This window comes from Balaenoptera borealis (genome assembly GCF_965194805.1).
Source record: "Balaenoptera borealis genome assembly, chromosome: 11".
NCBI classification, from domain to species: Eukaryota; Metazoa; Chordata; class Mammalia; order Artiodactyla; family Balaenopteridae; genus Balaenoptera; species Balaenoptera borealis.
In genome coordinates, this window is record NC_138868.1 from 1,289,794 (window position 1) to 1,308,415 (window position 18,622).

The following is an 18,622-nucleotide window of genomic DNA, read 5'->3' on the forward strand; positions in this document are numbered from 1 at the left end:
CTGCTAGGGCTCAGCTCTGGGGTGCAGCCCCTGGGCCTCCTGGGGCCAGGTCAGTGACAGCCACAGCCCTGCTGGCTGAGAAGGCACCAGGATGACAACAAATGTCACATCAGCCAGACCCCTACACCTGCAGGGGGTGGGTTCCAAGGAGGAGTCCAGAGTTAACCATCCCTGAAGAATCTGCCCCACCGCCAAGTGTTCACAAACTCCTATTCATCCCTCAAAACCTCCTGACTGTGCAGCTGCTTCTGACCACCCCCCCCTACCCCCACCAAACAGGCCAGAGCAGGCAGGAAGTTGCTGTGGCCTGAGGGGATTCCTAACTTGGATCCCTGCAACCCCAGGACCCCAGGCTGGCCTGCTCCAGCGTCGGCATGTTTCACACACGGAGATACGGCTTCCAGGGGCTGGCGAGGAGGCCCAGATGAGAGGCAGGCTGCCCAGGTGCCACCAGCCCCATCAGGCCTCTTTCCTTGGCCCAAATCATGTGTGCAGGGGGATCAAGGAACACTGGGGGGCCCCATTGCTGGTGGAACATTCTCCAAGGAAACATGGAGGACACTCACCTGGGCCTGAAAATCATGCCTCCATGAAGGCACTCACATAAGAAGCCCTGTGCTGGGCCCCACCCTGCTGCTCACTGCTCCAGGCCCCCATACAAGCCAGCCCCCCACCAGCGGCATCTCAGCCATGAGGCTGGGCAGGGGGCGAAAGTCTTGGGGTCTGGGTCTGTGAGCCAGGCCCGGGGCGACCCCCAAGGGGCACCCCAGGGTAGCTGGGTCAGCCCTCCCTCTGAAATGACAGCAGGGCACCAGCCACACCAGCTCCTTCCCCACCACCCTCCCCACCAAGCACAAAACACGCCAACACACAGTTAAGAGGCCTAAACAATTTTATTTTCATGCCAACTTTGGCTCCCGGCAACTCAAGACGGGGGGCAGCTGCAGGGAAGGCCGGCACCAGCCCCCTCCCCTCCTACCCCACCCCCAGGCTACCGAATGCCCTGAATGTCCGCCACAACGGAGTCAAGCCCCAGGATGACCCCACCGCAGGCCTCACAAGACTAGCTCTTGTCCCCTGCCAGCTCGTTCCAGCTCATCCTCAGGCCTCAGCTGGCCCCTTCCTCGCTGGGTCTAGGGCAGACGGGTGGGGGCCGCAGTGCAGAGTGCCGGGCCCCCAGCTGCACGGAGGGGGGACTGAGAGGGCAGCCTGGCGCTGGGCGGTGCTGGGTGGCCAGGCCCCCGAGGCGCAGGCTGGGGAGGGAACTACCCTGGGGGTGGGGGTCCTAGGATGCACAGCTGCCCAGCGGGCTGGGTCTTCCAAGTTAGAGCAAGGACCCTGTGCACCAGAGCCACCCACTGGCTCTGCCCCCGGCCCGCCCCTCCAGCAGACAGACAGACAGACAGACAAGCAGGCAGCTTTTCCGAAACCAGGGAGGGGAAAACCACAGAACGGAACCGCAGGCCCGTCGGGCTGGGTGGCCTCCAGAGAGCTGTGCTGCGAGTGCAAGTGCAAGTGTGAGTGTGTGTGTGTGGCGGGGTGGCCGGGAAGGCAGGGGTGCGGCCTCCTCCTCCTCCTCGACCCTCCTCGGGACTCTGCCAGCGGGCGGGGAGCCAGCTATGGCCTGGCAGCCTCGGCCAAGCCCACCCGGTTCTGGTCGCGGTCGAACACGGCATAGTAGCGGCCGATGAACACGTCGCCCAGGATCCAGAGCGGCCCGCCGGGCGGGGGGATGTCCATGCCCATGAAGCCGCTCAGGCACATGGTCTTCCCAGCCTGTGACACCTGGGACGGCCAACGAAGGTCACCGCCCAAGCGGCACCCTTGGGCATCCTCCGCCCCACGCCCCCGCGATCCCCAACTCACCTTGAGCGTGTAGTCCTCTGGGGACAGCTTGTAGGCTTTACCCCCCAGCTTCACGGTGACCTTGGGCAGGCTGGACACCTTCTCGCAGGGGATCATGTACTAAGGGGGGACGAGAAGACACCGCATGCACGGGGGGAGGGGCACGGCGGCCTGGGGGGCCCGCCCTCCCCCCCCCCCCCCCGGCGGCCCGCTCACCTCGCCCTGGATCAGCGGCAAGGCCCCGATGGCTTTCTGCAGCTCCCGCACCTCCTCCACGGGGCCCACGATGAGGGAGGTGCCCGTGTCCACGATGGCCTCACAGCCCCCCTTACACACGGTCAGGCTGCTGCCCACGTCCACCCTGCAGCGGAGGAGGTGTGAGTCCCCTCCCAGGGCCACTGGAGACCCGGCCCCCATGACAGGACCCGGCCATGAGCAGAGTTGGGTGGGACGGGAGGGGAAGGCGGCGGGAGAAGCCAAGAGCAGGGTAACAGACCCCTAGACGGCGTGTAGACGAGGGGACACTGGCTGGAACCCGGGTACGAGAGCTCGGCTGGGCACCAGAAAGTGGCCAGAGCACCTAGGGCTGGCGGGACACCGGGTCCAGGCCCACCCCGCCTGGCCCCCCCCCCCACCCCCACAAGGTGCTGCTGAGGCTGGGGGCGGGGCCCCACAAGCCACGCCCCCTGGGGAGCCAAGGGAGGGGCCCCACCCAGTACTCACTGGTCCATGTGGATCTGCCAGTAGGCCATGCGTGTGACATTGTGGTAGATCAGCGAGCCTTTATAGTACTTGGGGTCAGTGCCGCCCAGCATCAGCTCACCCCCGGGCTGCGCATTTGGGTCCCTGCGGGGGGGAAGAAGGAGGGAGTCTGCTGCCCCGCCCACCCCTGCACCAGGCTGGGACCAGGTCAGAAATCAGGGATGGGAGGATGGATCTCAGACGGTGCCCCAGGGCAGGACTCTTCCTGGGCGTGCAGGGGTGGAAGGATCCAGAAGGGGGGAGGGGCTCTGATCCCACACCCAGTGTGGACTGCAGGCCAAGCCCCATCCTGAGCAGAAGAGATCCTGCTTGGGCCTCGGGGCTCCTGGTCTGCCAGCTGAGGACGGTCAGGGTTAGGCCAGCAGGCAGATGGGGACATGAACGCTAACAGCCCCAGGAGCAGGGACCTTACCTGCCTGGAAGAAAAACCAAGGGCTTCCAGGAGGAGGTGCCGGCAACCCTGAGAGAAGCTGAGCCAGCTGTTCCTGCCCCAGGCCCTTTGTACCTGCTGCTCCCGAGAATGTCCTCCATCCAGATCCTTCCATGACTCGCTCCCCCTTCGGATCTCAGCTTTTGACTCTCCCCACCTCTTATTTACACTTATATTAATACTCTGAGCTCAGCATCGTCTGCCTGGCCGTCCCCAGCACTCAGGAGCGCCTCGCTGAACTTGTCCTTCCGCCACCACTGTGGCCTCCACCTCCTGTCACCCCCAAAACCCACTGTGTGGAAAGATCACACCTCCAGTGCCCCTCCTCACCCTCAGCCCTGCCCTTGCAAGCCGTCCGCCCCCCACTTCCTGCCTCAGCCCATCACCCGGGAAGTCATAGCGCTGGGCCACCCGTCCCCAGTCCCAGGCCTGGCCGATCTCCCGGGTCCGCTGCACCTCGTCTGCCTCCCCTGGACCCAAGAACTCAGGGGGAACGGCCCCACCTGTTTACCTGCACCCCAGCATCTAGCAGGCAGCTCGGCCCCAAGTAGCTGCTGAGTATTTGCCACTGACCTAACAAGGGACAGAAGGCAGTTTCCACACAGAGGCCAGGCCGAGGGCTCTGGACTGGAATTCCGCCAGAAATGCCCGGGGTCAGACCCCGGGGGGGTGGCACGTAGGGCTCAGTGACCAGGAGCAGCTCAGGGCAGCGGCCGCCTGGCTCACGCCCTGCCCGGAACCTCACCCTCAGCACAGCTGCATCCCCCCTCCTGTCTGGGGCTCCCTCTCAAGGCCCGCAGCACTGTCGTCCTGGGAAGAGGTCGGGAGCTGGAGGAGTGAGACCCCTTCCCAAGGACCCCCTCCCCGGCACGAAAGGCGCCTGGCGTTGCCTCTACAGGGTAGCAGCACCCCTGGGGAGGCCTCCCACGAGACATCGCCCCAAGCCCTCCCCGAGGTCACCCCCGCAGGAAAACCCTGGCCCTCTTGCCTCCAGAACTCCCGTCACAGATTGAAGCTCGTGGCCTGGTCCCCCGTGGGCCGAACATGACCCGGGGGGCTAAGACCACATCTGCCCATCACCAGGCCCGGGAATGGTGGGCAGACTGACGTGGGAGGGAACCCTGCCAAGACCCCGGCGCAGCTCTGGCTCTCCAAGATCCCAGACCCGGGGGCCCAGCACCCCCGACTTGGAGACCCCGGTGAGACACAGCCTTCTGTAGGGGCTGCTTGTCCGTCTGTGAAAGGGCGCCAACCCATCCTGCAGTCAGAGCTCAGGAGCTGTGACCCAGTGCCTGGCAGGGGGACACGGGAAGGGCCGGCGTGACAGGGACTCGCCCTGCCCCACCTGTTCAGGTAGAAGGAGAAGATGTTCTTGTCCACCAGCTTCTGCTGCATCAGGTTGTCAAAGACAGGGACCACGTTGTTCACGGAGATGCGGGGGTAGGCCATGCCCAGGATGCCATCGAACTTGGCTGCGATGAAGGTGATGCCCGGCTGCTTGGTGGCCTCCCCGAAGGTCTGCCTCTCCACCTTGATGCTGCCCCGGCTCGACAACCCTGATCTACAGGGCACCTGAGGGCCACGGTCGGGGGGGGGGGGGGAGTCAGTGGGCCACATGGACCGCCAAGCCCAACGCTGGGCCCTGGGCGGCCCATCACCTCCCGTCCCTGCACGGGCAGCCACGGCTACAAAACCCAGCTCAGTCGATGCCTGTCATGTAGCACACAGGAGACTCAAGAAGGGCAGAGGACCCAGAAGAAAGGGCTGGCAACCCCGGGCCAGACACAGGTGGGGACAACGGGGGTACGGGGCCCACACTCTGCCAGGAATATTTCAAGGATAGATGCAAACGGAGGGAGTAGGGAGGAGTGGGGTTGTGAGCTCAGGCTTTCCCACCCACAGCTCTCCCTTCCAGCCTGTTCCTGCCCTTGGGGAACCCCTGACCCGACCCTGGACTCAAGACCACACATTCCCCCACCCTTTCCCCCGCCCCCGCCCCCGCCCCTGGCCACCAGGAGCTGCAGATAAAGACAGGGCAGGACGTGGGAAGAAACGGCTGTTTGGGGCTGAAACTAGGAGGGGAACATGCTGGGTGATATCCCATCTCAGGCCCAGAGAGAACCTGGCGGAGGGGCCCCTGCAGATAAACCTGGGCAGGCAGATAAGGAGGGGGAGGGAGAGGGGTGGCCCGCAGGGAACCACAGCGCCCCTGACCTGTCAGGACGGTCAGAAAGAAACAGGCCCGCTGGAGGAAGGGTCCTCCCCCCACGCCTCTGCCATTCCCCCATCCAAGTCCCGCAGTACGCTCTGCGGCCTTCCTGGGGCTGGGGGCTGGGAGGGGACCATCTTCTGCTTTGTTCCTCTTCCTCTACAACTCCCAACCCGGGCCCCTCCTGCGGCCTGGCCCCAGCAGCTCCACCCCAGAGCTCGTGAGAGGCGCAGGGGCCCGGGCAGAGCCCACAAGGGCCCCCCAGCCCTCCCTGGGGGAGGCGGGCACGTCCTGCAGGCCCCTCCCCAGCCCCCCCGCCCCGGCTGCTGCCCGCTCCCGCCCGGCATCCTCTGCAGGTGCCCCTCTGTCAGCAGCTCCAGCTGCAGGGACCCTGGCCATGCCTGACCCCATCCCCCAACGGCATCTCAAAGCCAACACATCAGCACGGGACCCCATCTTCCCACTGGCTCTTCCACCCGGCTCCGTGGCCGGGGGCCTCACCACTAATCACCCACAGGGTCCTGGTCCCAGAGCCGTGCCCGGCGTTCTTACACCTGTGCCTCAGTGGCTCGCTGCCCGCTTCCCCTTCCAATCTCCCAGCTGTCGCCCAGCCCGCACGCGGGACCACATCCACCCCGTCCCCGTCCCACTACCACTTCCTCAGCACCAAGCACACCGAGCTGCCCCACCTCTGGGCCTTTGCTCAAGCTGAACCCCCAGGCCCCTCGCTCAGCTGACCACTGCTTGCCTCCCCTCTGGGGAGCTGGCACAGACCCCTGGTTAGGAGAGCGAACCCCCTCCACGGGGAGCGGCCCAGAGACAGACTCACCGACACGGTGTCCTGGCTCAGGTACCCGGAGAGGCTGCCTGAGCCGTAGTGGATGTCGAAGGACGTGCCGTTCTTCACGTACGTGCTAGACTTGCCGCTGTTGTACTTGTGGTGGGTCCCTGCACCAGCCGGGAGCCCGTCAGGCTGCCCGCTGGGCCACGACCAGACCCGCTGGGCCCCCCCCACCGCCTGCTGCCGCCCGTCCACCGAGCCACCCTCCCGGGGCGGGTGGTCTGGCCCACAACTCGCTCCATCCTTGGCTCCCACGGTCCCAGCCTGGATGCGAGCAAGGGTGGAGACCCCAGGGAGGGACGCCTGTCTGGTGTGGCCGAGAGGTGGGAGCTGCAAGTTACCCAAGAGGTGCCAGGACAGGGCCACCAGAGGTCTGCGCCTGCCCACCGCTACGCCCCGGGACTGGAGAAGGTGGGCTGAGGCTGGACAGCTGACCCCCAGCGCCCACGGGGAGAGCGCATGCGGGAGAAGGATGGAGGACTGCATGCCCCTCCCCAGGGCCCCTACCCTCCCGAGTCCATGGCAGGCAGGGGCTGGGCCTGGCCCTCGGTCTCCCTCTGGCCACCGGGGAGAGGCGTGGGATGGGCTGACTTACAGCAGGCGATGTCCAGCAGTTTGCAGTGGATAGACGGGACCCACAGATTGGAGGAGCCGGTGTCGAAGACCACTGTGAAGCACTGCGGGGGCGTCCCGATGCCAATCTCCCCGTAGTACTGGGCCTGGGTGGGAGGTAGGGTCTGTCAGGGTTAGGGCAAGGGGCACCCTCGCCTCCCCACGGGGCCCAGAGAAGGCCCGGGCCAGGGGAGGGGCCCAGGGTCAGACCTGCTGCCTTGGCTGCCCACCCCCACCTGCCCCTCCCGAGCCCTCGGTCCTGGTACCCATGGGCACTTCAGGTTCCAGGGCCCCTGGGTACCACCCCGCCCCTGCCTGACCATGTGAGCTGGGGGACGACCACCCCATGTGAAAGACCCAAAACCAGCAGTGGAGTCAGTGTCGCGAGAGGGTTGAAATGCCTGCCCGAAAACCCTCTGTGATTCACGGGTCCAGGGCCCCAGGAGGGAAGACCTCCTCCCAGCATGAGGATCAAGTCAGGGCCTGACTCGGGCCTCAGGTTCCACGGGCTCTTGCCCCACGGGGCCAAGCCTGGAGGGCCCCAGGCAGAGGGATCTAGGTGGCCGAGGGGAGAAGATCCACAGCAGAGGCCGAGGGCGCAGGCCGAGTCCCTCACTGCCAGCCATGCTGCCTTCGCTGCTCTGGGCCTCAGTGTTCCCATCTGTACACAGGGCAGCAGAGGCTGCCCGGGGGAGGCCCAGGTGCTGACCAAGGGCTCAGGTGAGCATGAAGGGGGCACGTGACCCTTGGAGCCTCCAAGGGAAACCCCGTCTTTGGCCCTCTCGCAGGTCAGAGAAAGTGGGCAGTTTTGTCTGGAGTCATCTGGGCCCTGCCTCCCGGGCACTCCCTTCCCCAGGGAGGGAGGCTGGGCCACCAGTTGCTGCAGGATTCTGGCTCCGACCCCTCCAGGCATCTCTTGCCGGCCACTTTGGCAGCCGCTGACTCATGACCCGAGAGAAGTGTCCAGACTTGGGGGGGCCGGGGGGGGCATGGGGTCAGAAAATGACTCAGCAAATCTCCGTTTCTCTGTTGTGTGTGTGTGTGTGTGTGTGTGTGTGTGTGTGTGCGCGCGCGCTGGGGGTGACAGGAACTAGGAACTGGTCCGTCAGGCCCCAGGCAGACGGCCCCTCCAACCAGCCTGGTCACATGCCTGTGAGGCCACAGCTTCCTGGCACAGCTGGGGCTCCAGCCAGGCAGGACAGAGGGCAAGGCCACCCGTCCCAACCCTAAGTGGACCAGAGGCTGGATGGCAGCAAGGAGCTGGCTCCCCAAGACCCCGGGGGCGGGGGGTGCAAAGAGGACGTCACCTGGGCAGCCCCAGAGGTACCAGGCTGGGGCCCAGGACCTGGCCCCACCTTGCTGTGTAGCTTCCAGAATGTTCCACCTCTGAGCCTGTTTCCCCCTCAATGAGCAGTGGACATAAGGGCTGGCCGCTGACCCAAGAGGAAGGTAGGGCCCAGGGACTGGGCCACAGGTTGCCCCAGGCCTTCCAGCAAAACGGGCAAGAGCACAGAAGCTCCAGGGCAGTTAGTGCCGCCTGGGCACACAGGAGACCCAAGCTCAGGGACCCCCAGGCCCCCACCCACAGACTCTCGGGCAGGCCTGGGCCCGATTCTGGGCTCCTCCGTGCTGTGCCCAGCGCCCTCATCTGTAGAGGCTGACGCAGGTCCCCCCAGGCTGGCCACCAGGATGAAGACGCCGGCCCAGCTCTGAGCTGACGGGTGGTGGCACGTGGGGGAGACGTCAGGGAGGTGCCAGGGCCACTCCAGTCAACCCTCTCAGCCCCCGCGGGACGAGGACCAGGATGGGCAGGGGAGCTGGGGAGGACGTGGGAGGTCAGAGCCCTCAGCCCGAAGGGGGTTGTGGGCGGCACCCACGGCGAAGGGCGTGGCTGAGCAGAAGCCCCTCCCCCATACCACGCAGCTAAAGCCCCCAAACCACTGGGGGCCAAGAACACGAGTGTTTCAGCAAAATCCACGCTGGCTCACAGAACCCGTCCTAAGAGCCAGCCCCTGTCTACAACTGCGTTCGTAGTCAACCCGCTCCCCCAGCCCCCGGCCGACCCCCCGCCCCCACCGAAACTCACATCCATGTAGTTCTTGAGAATCTCAGGAATGGGCCCCTGGGTCGCAGTGGGCACCCCCTGGGAGTATTTTGAAATGGGGCCCTTGGCGATCAGGTCTTCCATGGGGCCCCCCATTTCCGACATGGTCCGGCGGATGGATGTGAACTTGTGCAGTGGAATCCTGTCAAGACAGGGGTCCGGGCTCGTCAGGGCCTGCTGGCTGCCACCTCACCTGGAGGCTCCCACACCCACATCCAGGCTGGAGGCCCAACACGCCTGCTCCAACCGCCCCCCCCAAACACCTGCACCCCACTGTCCCTGCTCTGGGCCCGCTCTGGTCTCTTCTGGGGCAGTGACCAGCGCGGGCTATGAGGGTGTCGGTGGTCACCTGTCACGTTTGCCCAAAGCCCTCCGTGGAGTCCCATTTGCCTGGCCCTCTGGCCAAACCTGCCACTCTCCACGCACACCACACGTTGAGATGGTCCCAGTTTACCCATCTGACTTACGGGGTGGCCACCTCCTGCCTGTCAGATGGGACTTCCAGGCCACCCCCTCCGGGAAGCCCTCCTTGCCCACCCCCCAGTCCCCCTCACATGACCCTGCTTCCTTGCAGTCCTCACCCCAGGCCACACTGAGCCCAGCGGCTCTCTCCCCACACAGGCCGAAGGAGGTCAAGGATGGCGCCTGGGCCCTGGAGGCGGGGGCTTCCAGGCCTGCCTTCCTCCACGCAAGCCCCAGTGCCCCCTCCTGGCGCACCCTTCCCTCCCAGCACACGCGCCAGCCTGGGTGGCCCACCCAGCAGGAGGGAGCAGGGGGTTCTGCCAGCAGGGAGCAGAGTGAGGGGCCCTTCTCCATCCCCAGCTCCCCGGCTCCCCAGGGGTCTGAACCCGCCCCAGGAGGTGGGAGAGGAGAGCCACCGGACCAAACAGAGCTACTGGATGAAATGTCTTCCCAGCCCTGGGAATCTTCGAGTTCAAGGTCACAGTTGGCTCTTCCTAGCAGGTCAAGGGTGTGCTCCAGGAAGAGGTGGCTTTCGCTTCTTGCCTAAGAGCGGATAGGCTGGAAGAACCTGAGGTCCTTGCCTGGGGGGAGGGAGGGACACGTCCTCCAGCAACTAAGGAAACAGGTGCCAGCGGTCCCATAGGATTGGGAGATGTGAAGGGCTGGGGTTCAGCTGCCCTGCCCCAAGAGGCCCCAGGCTTCCTTCTCCACTGCTGTCCACCCCCGGGGGAGGGCCTGGGGGTGAGGCCAGGGCAGGCTCAGGCCTGCAGGAGCTCCGCCACAACTGCTCCAGCTGGGACTACTCGCCCCCAGGCCACAGCGCACAGAGGCGCCCACTCAAGAGCCCACACAAGCCAGCCCTTCGGCAAGGCTCGGTCCGCCCCAGCCAGCTCCTGCAGCCCTGAGACCTCACCCACCTGCCCACAGGCAAAGGCCCACAGCAGAGGTGGAAGCATGCCTGCCCAGGCCGAGCACAAAGGCCCCGGGAGGGCAAGGGGGTGGGGTGGGCAGGGGCAGGAAGGGGTGGGCCCACCGCACCCCTCCCCTGCTGGGCGAGCAGGGTGCCTTGCAAGGCCGGGAGGGTGGGGGGACCCTCCGCCTAGCTGACACAGCATGGCACAGCCCTGGACCAGGCCTGATAGTCCGTGGAGTCACTGGGCCCAGTGGAACCCCCAGGCCTGAGGAGGGCATGGTCCTTACTGGGGGCAGCTGGTGTTGCTGCGACAGAGCCCCACCCCAGGGTGGGGGGGGAGCCGCCCACAGCCTGGTGCCAGCTGGGCCGTTCTCCCAGGCCCACTCCTTAGGCCGACTCCCTCTGGACTCCGGGATGTGTGGGTCTCCTGGTGTCCAGAGGGTCTCCCCGCTGGCCCAGGACCTGTGGTAAGATCTCATGGGACAAACCAGGTGAGACCACAACCAGTTCACATCTAGTAAAGGGGACCCCAGGCAGGAAAATGACCTGCCCAGGCTCAGCGGGCTCCTGGGCCTACCCCTCGGTCTCCCGACTTCCACCCGAGAGCGGGCCCCGAGTACAGGCTCCCCACCCTACCTGTCCTGGGGACGCCGGGTCGGCTCCCAGTCACAGCCGCCCTCCCTCCTGCTTCCTCCGCTCCCCCCAAGGCCGACCCCACGGTGGTAGAGAGGCAGGGTCGCGGGGCTGCCGGGGGCCCTGGGCGAGCCCCGCACCTGCAGAGCTCCCCCCGCCCCGCCCGAGGGTGGGCCCTGCAGGAGGCCGCGGGGCGCTCAGGGGGTGCCCGGGAGTCACCGGGGCGCGCGAGCTGCGGGGCTCACCTGACGAGCGCGGCGGCGGGCGCGGCCAGCAGGCCGAGGGCGAGCAGCAGCAGCAGGCAGGGGGTCTGCATGGCGGCGGCGACCCGGTTACAGCGGACAGCCCTGGAGGTCGCGCGCTTATAGCCGGGATGACGGCGCAGTCGGGCCGGGTCAGCTGACCGGCTTGTTTGCACCCGGCTGGTCACGTGGGCCGCCGGCGGCGGCGAGGGGGGCGGGGCCGGCGGCGGCGAGGGGGCGGGGCAGGGGCGGGGCAGGGGCGGGGCGACCCGGGCCTGGAGCAGACAGACTCTCCGGCTCGGGCCCGCGCACGGCGGGCGGGGATGCGCTTGCCGCCCGTCCCACTTGGGCCCCCTCACTGATCCCATGAGAATTACCGGGACCCGGCCGAGGCAGAAGGGGACGGGGCCTGGGACCCCCTGGACACCTTAGCCGGGCGAGGTCCCCGGAGCCGCGGCTCCTTCCCCGCCCCAGGCGCGCGGTTGTGCAGGGCTCCCTGCTCCATCCTCCCCCTCCACCTGCTCCCTCCCGGGGCGCCCCTGTCCCTCCCACTCTTCCTTCACCCTGGGAATCTCCCAGGTACCCCCTCTGGAGGCTCCAGCCACCCTCATCCTCCCTCTCCAGGTGTCCACAACCCTCCCACCCCCCCAGTACCCCGCCCCAGAGCAGCACCTTGCCTGGCCCTGCCCGGGTCATCCTGGGCCCTCCTTCCTGTGTAACCCGGCACCGTCCCCACCAAGCCCCAAATCTCAGAGGATGCTGGCGGGGTGGGGGGTGGGGCGGGAAGGGAAGGAGGTCTCAGCTCCAGGCACTGCTGGTCAGTTTTTAGGAGCCTCAGGGGTAGGAGAGCGAGTCCCTTGTTCTGGCCAGTGCTCAGCCCTGAAGCCACAGTGACCCGGTCAGCCTCCATTCCTTCCTGCCCAGCCTGCTACCCAAGGAGAGGGCCAGATCCATCCGTCCACCCTCAGTCCCAGCCAGAGGAGGGGTGGGCGTTATCGAGGAAAGGAATTTGGACAGGTCATTTCAGAGAAGGTCATGTCAAAAAGGAAATTAAGCAGGAGAATGTGCTAGGCAGTGACCGCTGCGGGGGGCAGGCCTCTCTGAGGAGGTGACATTTGTGCAGGATGTGAAAAGTGAGGAACCTTCACAAGGGGACTCGCCCAGGGCACTTTTTCGTGAGTGGTCCTCTCAGCTCCCCCACTTAAAGGGGGGCAAACTGAGGTTCTGTGGCTCACAGAGACAGGGTTAGAATTCCCGTCTTTTCTGTAACCACTAAATAAACCAGAATCCTGACCTCGGCCACCATCACCGCCTCCACGCTGGTCAGCCTGATGGCTATAGGTGAGTGACCCCCGCCTCGCCCTACCTCCGTATCCAGCCATCACATAAATACTAGGTTCCCTGCTGTGGTTCTAGATATGAGAACTAAAGCCGGGAGCAAAGCAGGCACATATCCTTGCCCTCGGAATCTGGCCCGGCGCCCTCGGGTCCAAGGCTGTCCTCCGTGCAGGCCCAGAAGTAGGGCCCTTGCACCAGGTGTTATCCCCTCCCTCCCGGCAGGCCAGTATCTTGGAGAGGTCAGCCAGGCCCTGGGTGGGCTGGAGTCTGGCATACAGTGGAAGGGGTCCCAGCTGGTGTCCCCTGGGTCACCATGCTGGTCCTGATGTCCGGTGGGGACATGATAGTGTGTACCTGTGGTGCTCAGAGGCAGACGTCTGAGAAGACACGTGTTCAGAGTGTCCTACCTGCTTCCTCCTCAGAGGCATTTCTGAGGCCCCTGGGGGGTCTGGGCAGGAGGCAGCGTGGATGGTCGGAGGGGCCAGAAGCTTGACACGGCAGCCAGTTGTGTCTGGCCCGAGCTGTTGGGAGCCAAGCTGACATCCTTGGTTTTTCCCTGAAGGCGGCAGGGGGCTGCTGAGAAGGGACCCTCTGGTGGCCCAAGGGGTGGAGAGACCCTCACCCCCTGCAGAGGCCGTCTGTCCATTTATTACAGAGCAGAGATGCTCTCTGTGCTGGTTCCCAGCCCAACCCTTGATGCTCCAGGAGGGAGAGCCCAGGCCCAGACGTGTGGGGGCGGGGGGGTCGTGCCCAGGTGAGTCGAGAAGAGTGGGGATGAGCAGCCCCTCCCTTTGACTTCCACTCGGCATCTCGTGGGTCAGCCCCTCTGGGACCCTGTGCATCTGTTTTCCCTTCCCAACATGTGATTGTGGAGCACCAACCACATGCCAGGCAAGCTCTGGGTGCTGTGGAAATCATGGGAACAAAACAGGATTCCTGCCTTTGTGAAGTTTATACTCCAGGCAGGGGAGACAGACGGAAGGTAAAAAGGCTGCTTACACAGGTCACTGTAAGGAGATGATGAAGGGAAAGTCGGGGCAGGGGAGGGACAGCGAGTGACAGGAAGGGGGTGTTGCAATCGGAGAAGCCTCGTGCAAGCACGTTAAGTCAGCTGAGCACGGGCAGAGCGGGGGGAAGAGATGAGATCAGGGGTCAGAGTGGAGCTTCCCTGCCAGGTCACTCGGACGTCCAGTCACCAAGAGGACCCCGGGTGGGACGAGCTGGAGGGCTCTGAGCCGCACCACTCTGGCTGCCCTGCGGGGCACGGGGAGGGAGGGAGGGCGACAGTAGACCAGCTGGGAGGCTAGCGCCACCATCCACGTGGGGGGCTGAGGTGGCCTGTACCAGGGCGGTGGCCAAGGAGGCTGTGAGAAGCAGCCAGATTCGGGATGCACTTTTGAGGCAGAGCCTGTAGGATATCCTGATGGATGGGAAAAATGGTGTGCGATGGAGGGATTAACACTGACTCAGGTGTGTCCAAAATAGCCAGAAGGATGGCATGTTATCGGCCGAGATGGGAACGGATGCGGGAGGAGGGACCGGGGAGGAAGACGGGAGCTCCGTTTCAGATGTTTATCACATTGGCATGATGCCCGGGGGACATGCAGTGGCACTGCTGAGTGGCTGCAGCTACTGGGGTTGGGAGTTGAGGAGAGAGATCCAAGCTGAGACAGAAACTTGAGCGTCATCAACACTCAGCACTTTCTAAACAGTGAGATCAGATGCTAGGAGAGATGCCTGAGGGCTCCCAGCTTTATGTGGTTAGAGAATTGAGGGGGAACCAGCAAAGGAGACAGCAGGAGCAGCTGGGGACAGGAGGGGTGCCTGGATGCCAAGTAAAAAGTCCAAGGAGGCTTGTGGCCCACCTCTGGGCCGGGCGGAGGATGGGACTCTGCACCGACCACGGGACTTAGTGACTTGGCCTGGAGGAGAGCAGTTTCACTGAAGTGGCAGCAGTGATGTTTAAGAGAGAGCAGCTCTTGTAAAGACCCAGTGATCAAGACAGCGTGGTATTGATGCAAAGACAGGCAAATAGATGGGGGAGCCGAAGGAGAGCCCCGCACTGAAGTGCAGGGGGGAGGGCTCTCTTCTCAATGGACGTGCAGCGGGATGGGGGGGCCTCGATCCCTCCTTCACACCACACACAGCTGTCAATTCCAGGTGGGTTAGGAAGATGGTAAATTCCTTAGGTCAGTTAGATCAATGGTAAATGCATCAGGGGGAAAATGACATAGGAGGCCGCCTTCATGATCTTGAAACCAACAAAGATTTGGTTTTTAAATAGGAAATGTACAAAACCCACCAAATCTGTAAAAAAGACAGAACGACAGGATTAGGAGAATGAGAAGAGAAGGACTGGCATCCCAAATATGTGAAAACTCTTGAAACCCAACGATCAGCAAGTGCACAAGATCAGACGCCCCACCAAAGGAGAAATCCAGAGGACAGAGAAGCCCGTGGAGACACATTCACGTCAGCAGGGAAATGCACGTTAAAATGGCAACCAGAGGGACTTCCCTGGTGGTCCAGTGGTTAAGAATCCGCCTTCAAATGCAGGGGACAGGTTCAATCCCTGGTCCGGGAACTAAGATCTCACGTGCCGCGACTAAGCCCATGTGCTCTAGAGCCCACGCGCCACAACTAGAGAGAAACCCACGCGCTGCTACTAAGACCCGATGCAGCCAAATAAATCAATTAATTTAAAAAAACCAGACAAAAAACCATCAACCAGATACCTCTACACACCAAAATCATGGAGACAGGAAAAGAATCAGTGGTAAAAGAACCGGGGGTTGGGGGAGGGGAGGAGGATCAATGGGTAGACTTAGTACAGCCATTATTACAGCAGTTAAGGGACTCTGTGTATGACGCTTCAAGTGTAGATACAGGACATCACGGGTTTCTCAAAACCCATAGAATGTACAACACAAGGAGTGAACCTTAATGTCAACTATGGACTTTGGTTAATAATAATGTATCAATATTGGTTCATTGATTTTAGCAAATGTATCACTAATGCAAGATGTTAATAACAGCGGATGTGTGTGTGTGTGTGTGTTTGGGGGAGGTGAGTTTATGGGAACTCTGTACTATCTGCCAATTTTTCTGTGTATGTAAAACTGTTCTAAAAAATAAAGTATTAATAGAAAAAAGGGCATCGATCTCTCTCGGGGGAAAAATGATGAATTAGTCTACACCAAGATTGATAACTTCTGTTTCTCAAAATACACCGTGTTAAGAGAGTGAAAAGGCAAGCCACAGAGAGGGAAAAACTGTTTTCATTACACAAATCCGATAAGCAACTAGTATCTGAAATATAAAAAGAGCAGCAAACCCATAAAAAGGCAACCTAACAGAGAAAAGAAAACCAGGAGAATGATTTGCTAGACCCTTTGCACGCAGGCAAAGGGAACCAGGTGCCCAATAGACAGGAAAAGTGCTTATCTTCCTTTGTCATCAGGAAGGTGCCAGTCAGATCCCAGGTGGGGACCTTACACACCCTCCAGAGCGGCTCCAGTGGAAACACCGGCTTAGCCAAGTGTGGCTGGGATGTGGGGCAGACGGATGTGCCAGGGAACGGGGACCGGCCCTTGGAGGGCCATGTAGTCCCGTCCACTGGAGCTGGTCCCCAGCTGTCCTGGTCAGCGGTGCACATCCTGGCTATCGAGGCAGGTGGAGAACGTGACACCATAGCCCCACGAGGAAAGCCCCGCGGCCCGTGGAAGCTTTGTCCCCAAGACTGGAGGGGTGGGCGCTCCATGGCACAGCTACACGCCCGGAGGCCCCATAGCCTGCAGGGTGAACGGTAACCACAGGCCACGTGGTGGACCCTGCAGATGCGGGGTGGGGCTGCGGCGGGGCCCCTGGTCCTGCTCTCCTCACCTCCCTCCCATCGGTTTGCAAGGTGAAGGGTTGGGGGGCGCAGACAGGCAGTGGGCTCTCTCTGCCCTGGTCTCCCTGCCCCAGGCTCGGGTCTGGCCCGAGGCTTGGAGCCCCCAGCCCCGTGTGAAGCTCTGAGACTGCGGCTCCCGGGCGCCTGGAGGGAAGGAGGGATGAGGCCCCCGTGAGCCCGGCAGCGGAGAGGGACGGCGAGGGGCAGAGTGGGCAAGGTGCTCCCGGATGCGGCCAGAAGGGGTCTGTCACCAGGTCCTCCCTTAGGTGGGTGGAGGTGCAGCTGGGCTGCTGGGTCACGCCTCTCCCTGTCCTCACTGCCCTGCCCACCTCTAGGGCCTGAGTCACCCTGCCCTCAGGCCCCCAGAGCCGGGCCACCCTGGCCCCAGGAGGAAGGGGAGGGTGCAGCCCCTGGGGCCCCAGCCATAGGCTCCAGGCTAGTAGTGCTGCAGGGGAGGGAATTAGCTTCAGGTCAGCTGATCTTGGACAGGGACCCACTGGTTGGGGAAGGGTGGGAGCTGTGAGTGGTTGGCAAAGTTAGGGCAGAGGAGGGGGTACCCGGGCACAGGTGGAGGATCGGGGGGGTTCCATGCCCGGGCACAGGTGGAGAATCGGGGGGTGGGTCCATGCCTGGGAACGGGTGAAAGATTGGGGGGGGTCCATGCCTGGGCACAGTTGGAGGATCGGGGGGGGCGGGGTCTGTGCCCGGGCACAGGTGGAGGATGGGTGGGTACATGCTTGGGCACAGGTGCTCACATTTACCCCTGGTCCAGGGCCTAGGGATCCTGGGTGCCCTGCAGGGCAGGGACCTGGCATGGCTGAAGTGCCCTCCTCCACCCTGACCCCCGGACAGGGTCATTCAGTGCCTCCTGCCCTGGCCTCTGCCCCCTGCACCTTAGTCCAGTTCTCCGCACGATGGGGAGAAACAGCTTCCAGGGCCCACAGTGGCTAAACGTCACCCTGTGAGTCCCCTCCCAGCGGGCTCCTGCTACAGCCTGCACCCCATCCGTGAGCATTCCCCAGTTCTGAGCCCAGCACGGGGCCTGGTTCTAGACCAGCAAGGCGCTGTGGGCGGGGCCTGGCTGCATGGGCAGGTGTCTCTGGGGTGTCCAGATGGGCCCGTGCTACCGAGGATTGTGCGTGCGTGAACACTAGTGGGTTCATTGTGCTGAGCTTTGCGAAATCCCAGATTCTGAGATGGAGACAAGACCCAGTGGTCTCTCAGGGCCTCAGTCCAGGCACTGGTGAAAAGGAGACCAGGGTCCCAGTGGCTCACAAGCCCTCTGGAGCAGGCATCCCAGCCCCAAGGGTTGAGCCCTGAGCCATGGCCTTCCTCCATCATGGTTTCTCTGGGGAGGTGGGATGGGACTGGGGCTGGTAGCCACATGGGGCCCTTGGGACCCCAGGAGCCAACATGTCAGCGACCTGCCTGGGCAGAGTGCAGAGCCTGCTGTGGCCGGCGTCTGGAGTGACGGCACGCTGACTCACCTCCCCCGCACCCCCCTCCCCACCCCGTTTGGTCAGGGACCCCTCCCCTCGTTCTCTAACAGAACCCACCTCACTCCCAGGTGCCAGCCTCTGAGCTGCACGCTGGGGACAAACAAGACAGAAGCACACCTGCCTTCCTGGGGCAGCTAGACCCAAACCAGGTCCTCAACCAATGCACGACCTGGTCACAGGCTATGGCTTGTACCGAGGGGATGGCTGGGGTAAGGTGAGGACCACCATATACCCTCCTGAACGGTGAGCAGGAGCTGGACCGGAACAATGTGGGCCGGGGTTGGGGGGAGGTAAGAGGGCCTTTGGAGCTTGGGGAGCAGCGTGTGCAAAGAACCTGGGTGGGGGGCTTCCCTGGTGGCTCAGTGGTTAAGAATCCACCTGCCAATGCAGGGGACATGGGCTCGAGCCCTGCTCCGGGAAGATCCCACATGCTGCGGAGCAACTAAGCCCGTGCACCACAACTACTGAGCCTGCGCTCTAGAGCCCGCGAGCCACAACTACTGAGCCTGTGCGCTACAACTACTAAGCCCGTGAGCCACAACTACTGAGCCTGTGAGCTACAACTACTGAGCCTGTGAGCCACAACTACTGAGCCTGTGAGCTACAACTACTGAGCCCGTGAGCCACAACTACTGAGCCTGTGAGCCACAACTACTGAGCCCGTGAGCTACAACTACTGAGCCTGTGAGCTACAACTACTGAGCCTGCGTGCTACAACTACTGAGCCCGTGCGCCACAACTACTGAAGCCCGCACGCCTAGAGCCCGTGCTCCACAACAAGAGAAGCCTCCACAATGAGAAGCCCGCTCACCACAACTAAGAGTAGCCCCCCCTTGCCAC

General features: G+C 63.4%; 1 protein-coding gene across 1 annotated transcript; it reads right to left on the reverse strand.

The window, feature by feature from the left end:
- Nucleotides 1-874: 874 nt before the first annotated feature.
- Nucleotides 875-11,230, reverse strand: CTSD (cathepsin D). Its single transcript, XM_082342620.1, has 9 exons — nucleotides 11,057-11,230; nucleotides 8,786-8,945; nucleotides 6,683-6,806; nucleotides 6,076-6,194; nucleotides 4,383-4,609; nucleotides 2,569-2,691; nucleotides 2,062-2,206; nucleotides 1,867-1,965; nucleotides 875-1,785 (listed from the first exon to the last, which is right to left on the reverse strand). Exons 1-9 carry the CDS (start codon nucleotides 11,125-11,127, stop codon nucleotides 1,618-1,620), a joined length of 1,236 nt encoding a protein of 411 aa, XP_082198746.1. The 5' UTR covers nucleotides 11,128-11,230; the 3' UTR covers nucleotides 875-1,617.
- Nucleotides 11,231-18,622: the final 7,392 nt, after the last annotated feature.

Coding starts and splice junctions, on each gene's coding strand:
- CTSD (XM_082342620.1), bottom strand. CDS start 11,127: ATGCAGACCCCCTGCCTGCTGCTGCTGCTCGCCCTCGGCCTGCTGGCC. Junction 8,946..11,056: donor CCCGCCGCCGCGCTCGTCAG/GTGAGCCCCGCA, acceptor CTGTCTTGACAG/GATTCCACTGCACAAGTTCA. Junction 2,207..2,568: donor TGGCAGATCCACATGGACCA/GTGAGTACTGGG, acceptor CCTCCGCTGCAG/GGTGGACGTGGGCAGCAGCC.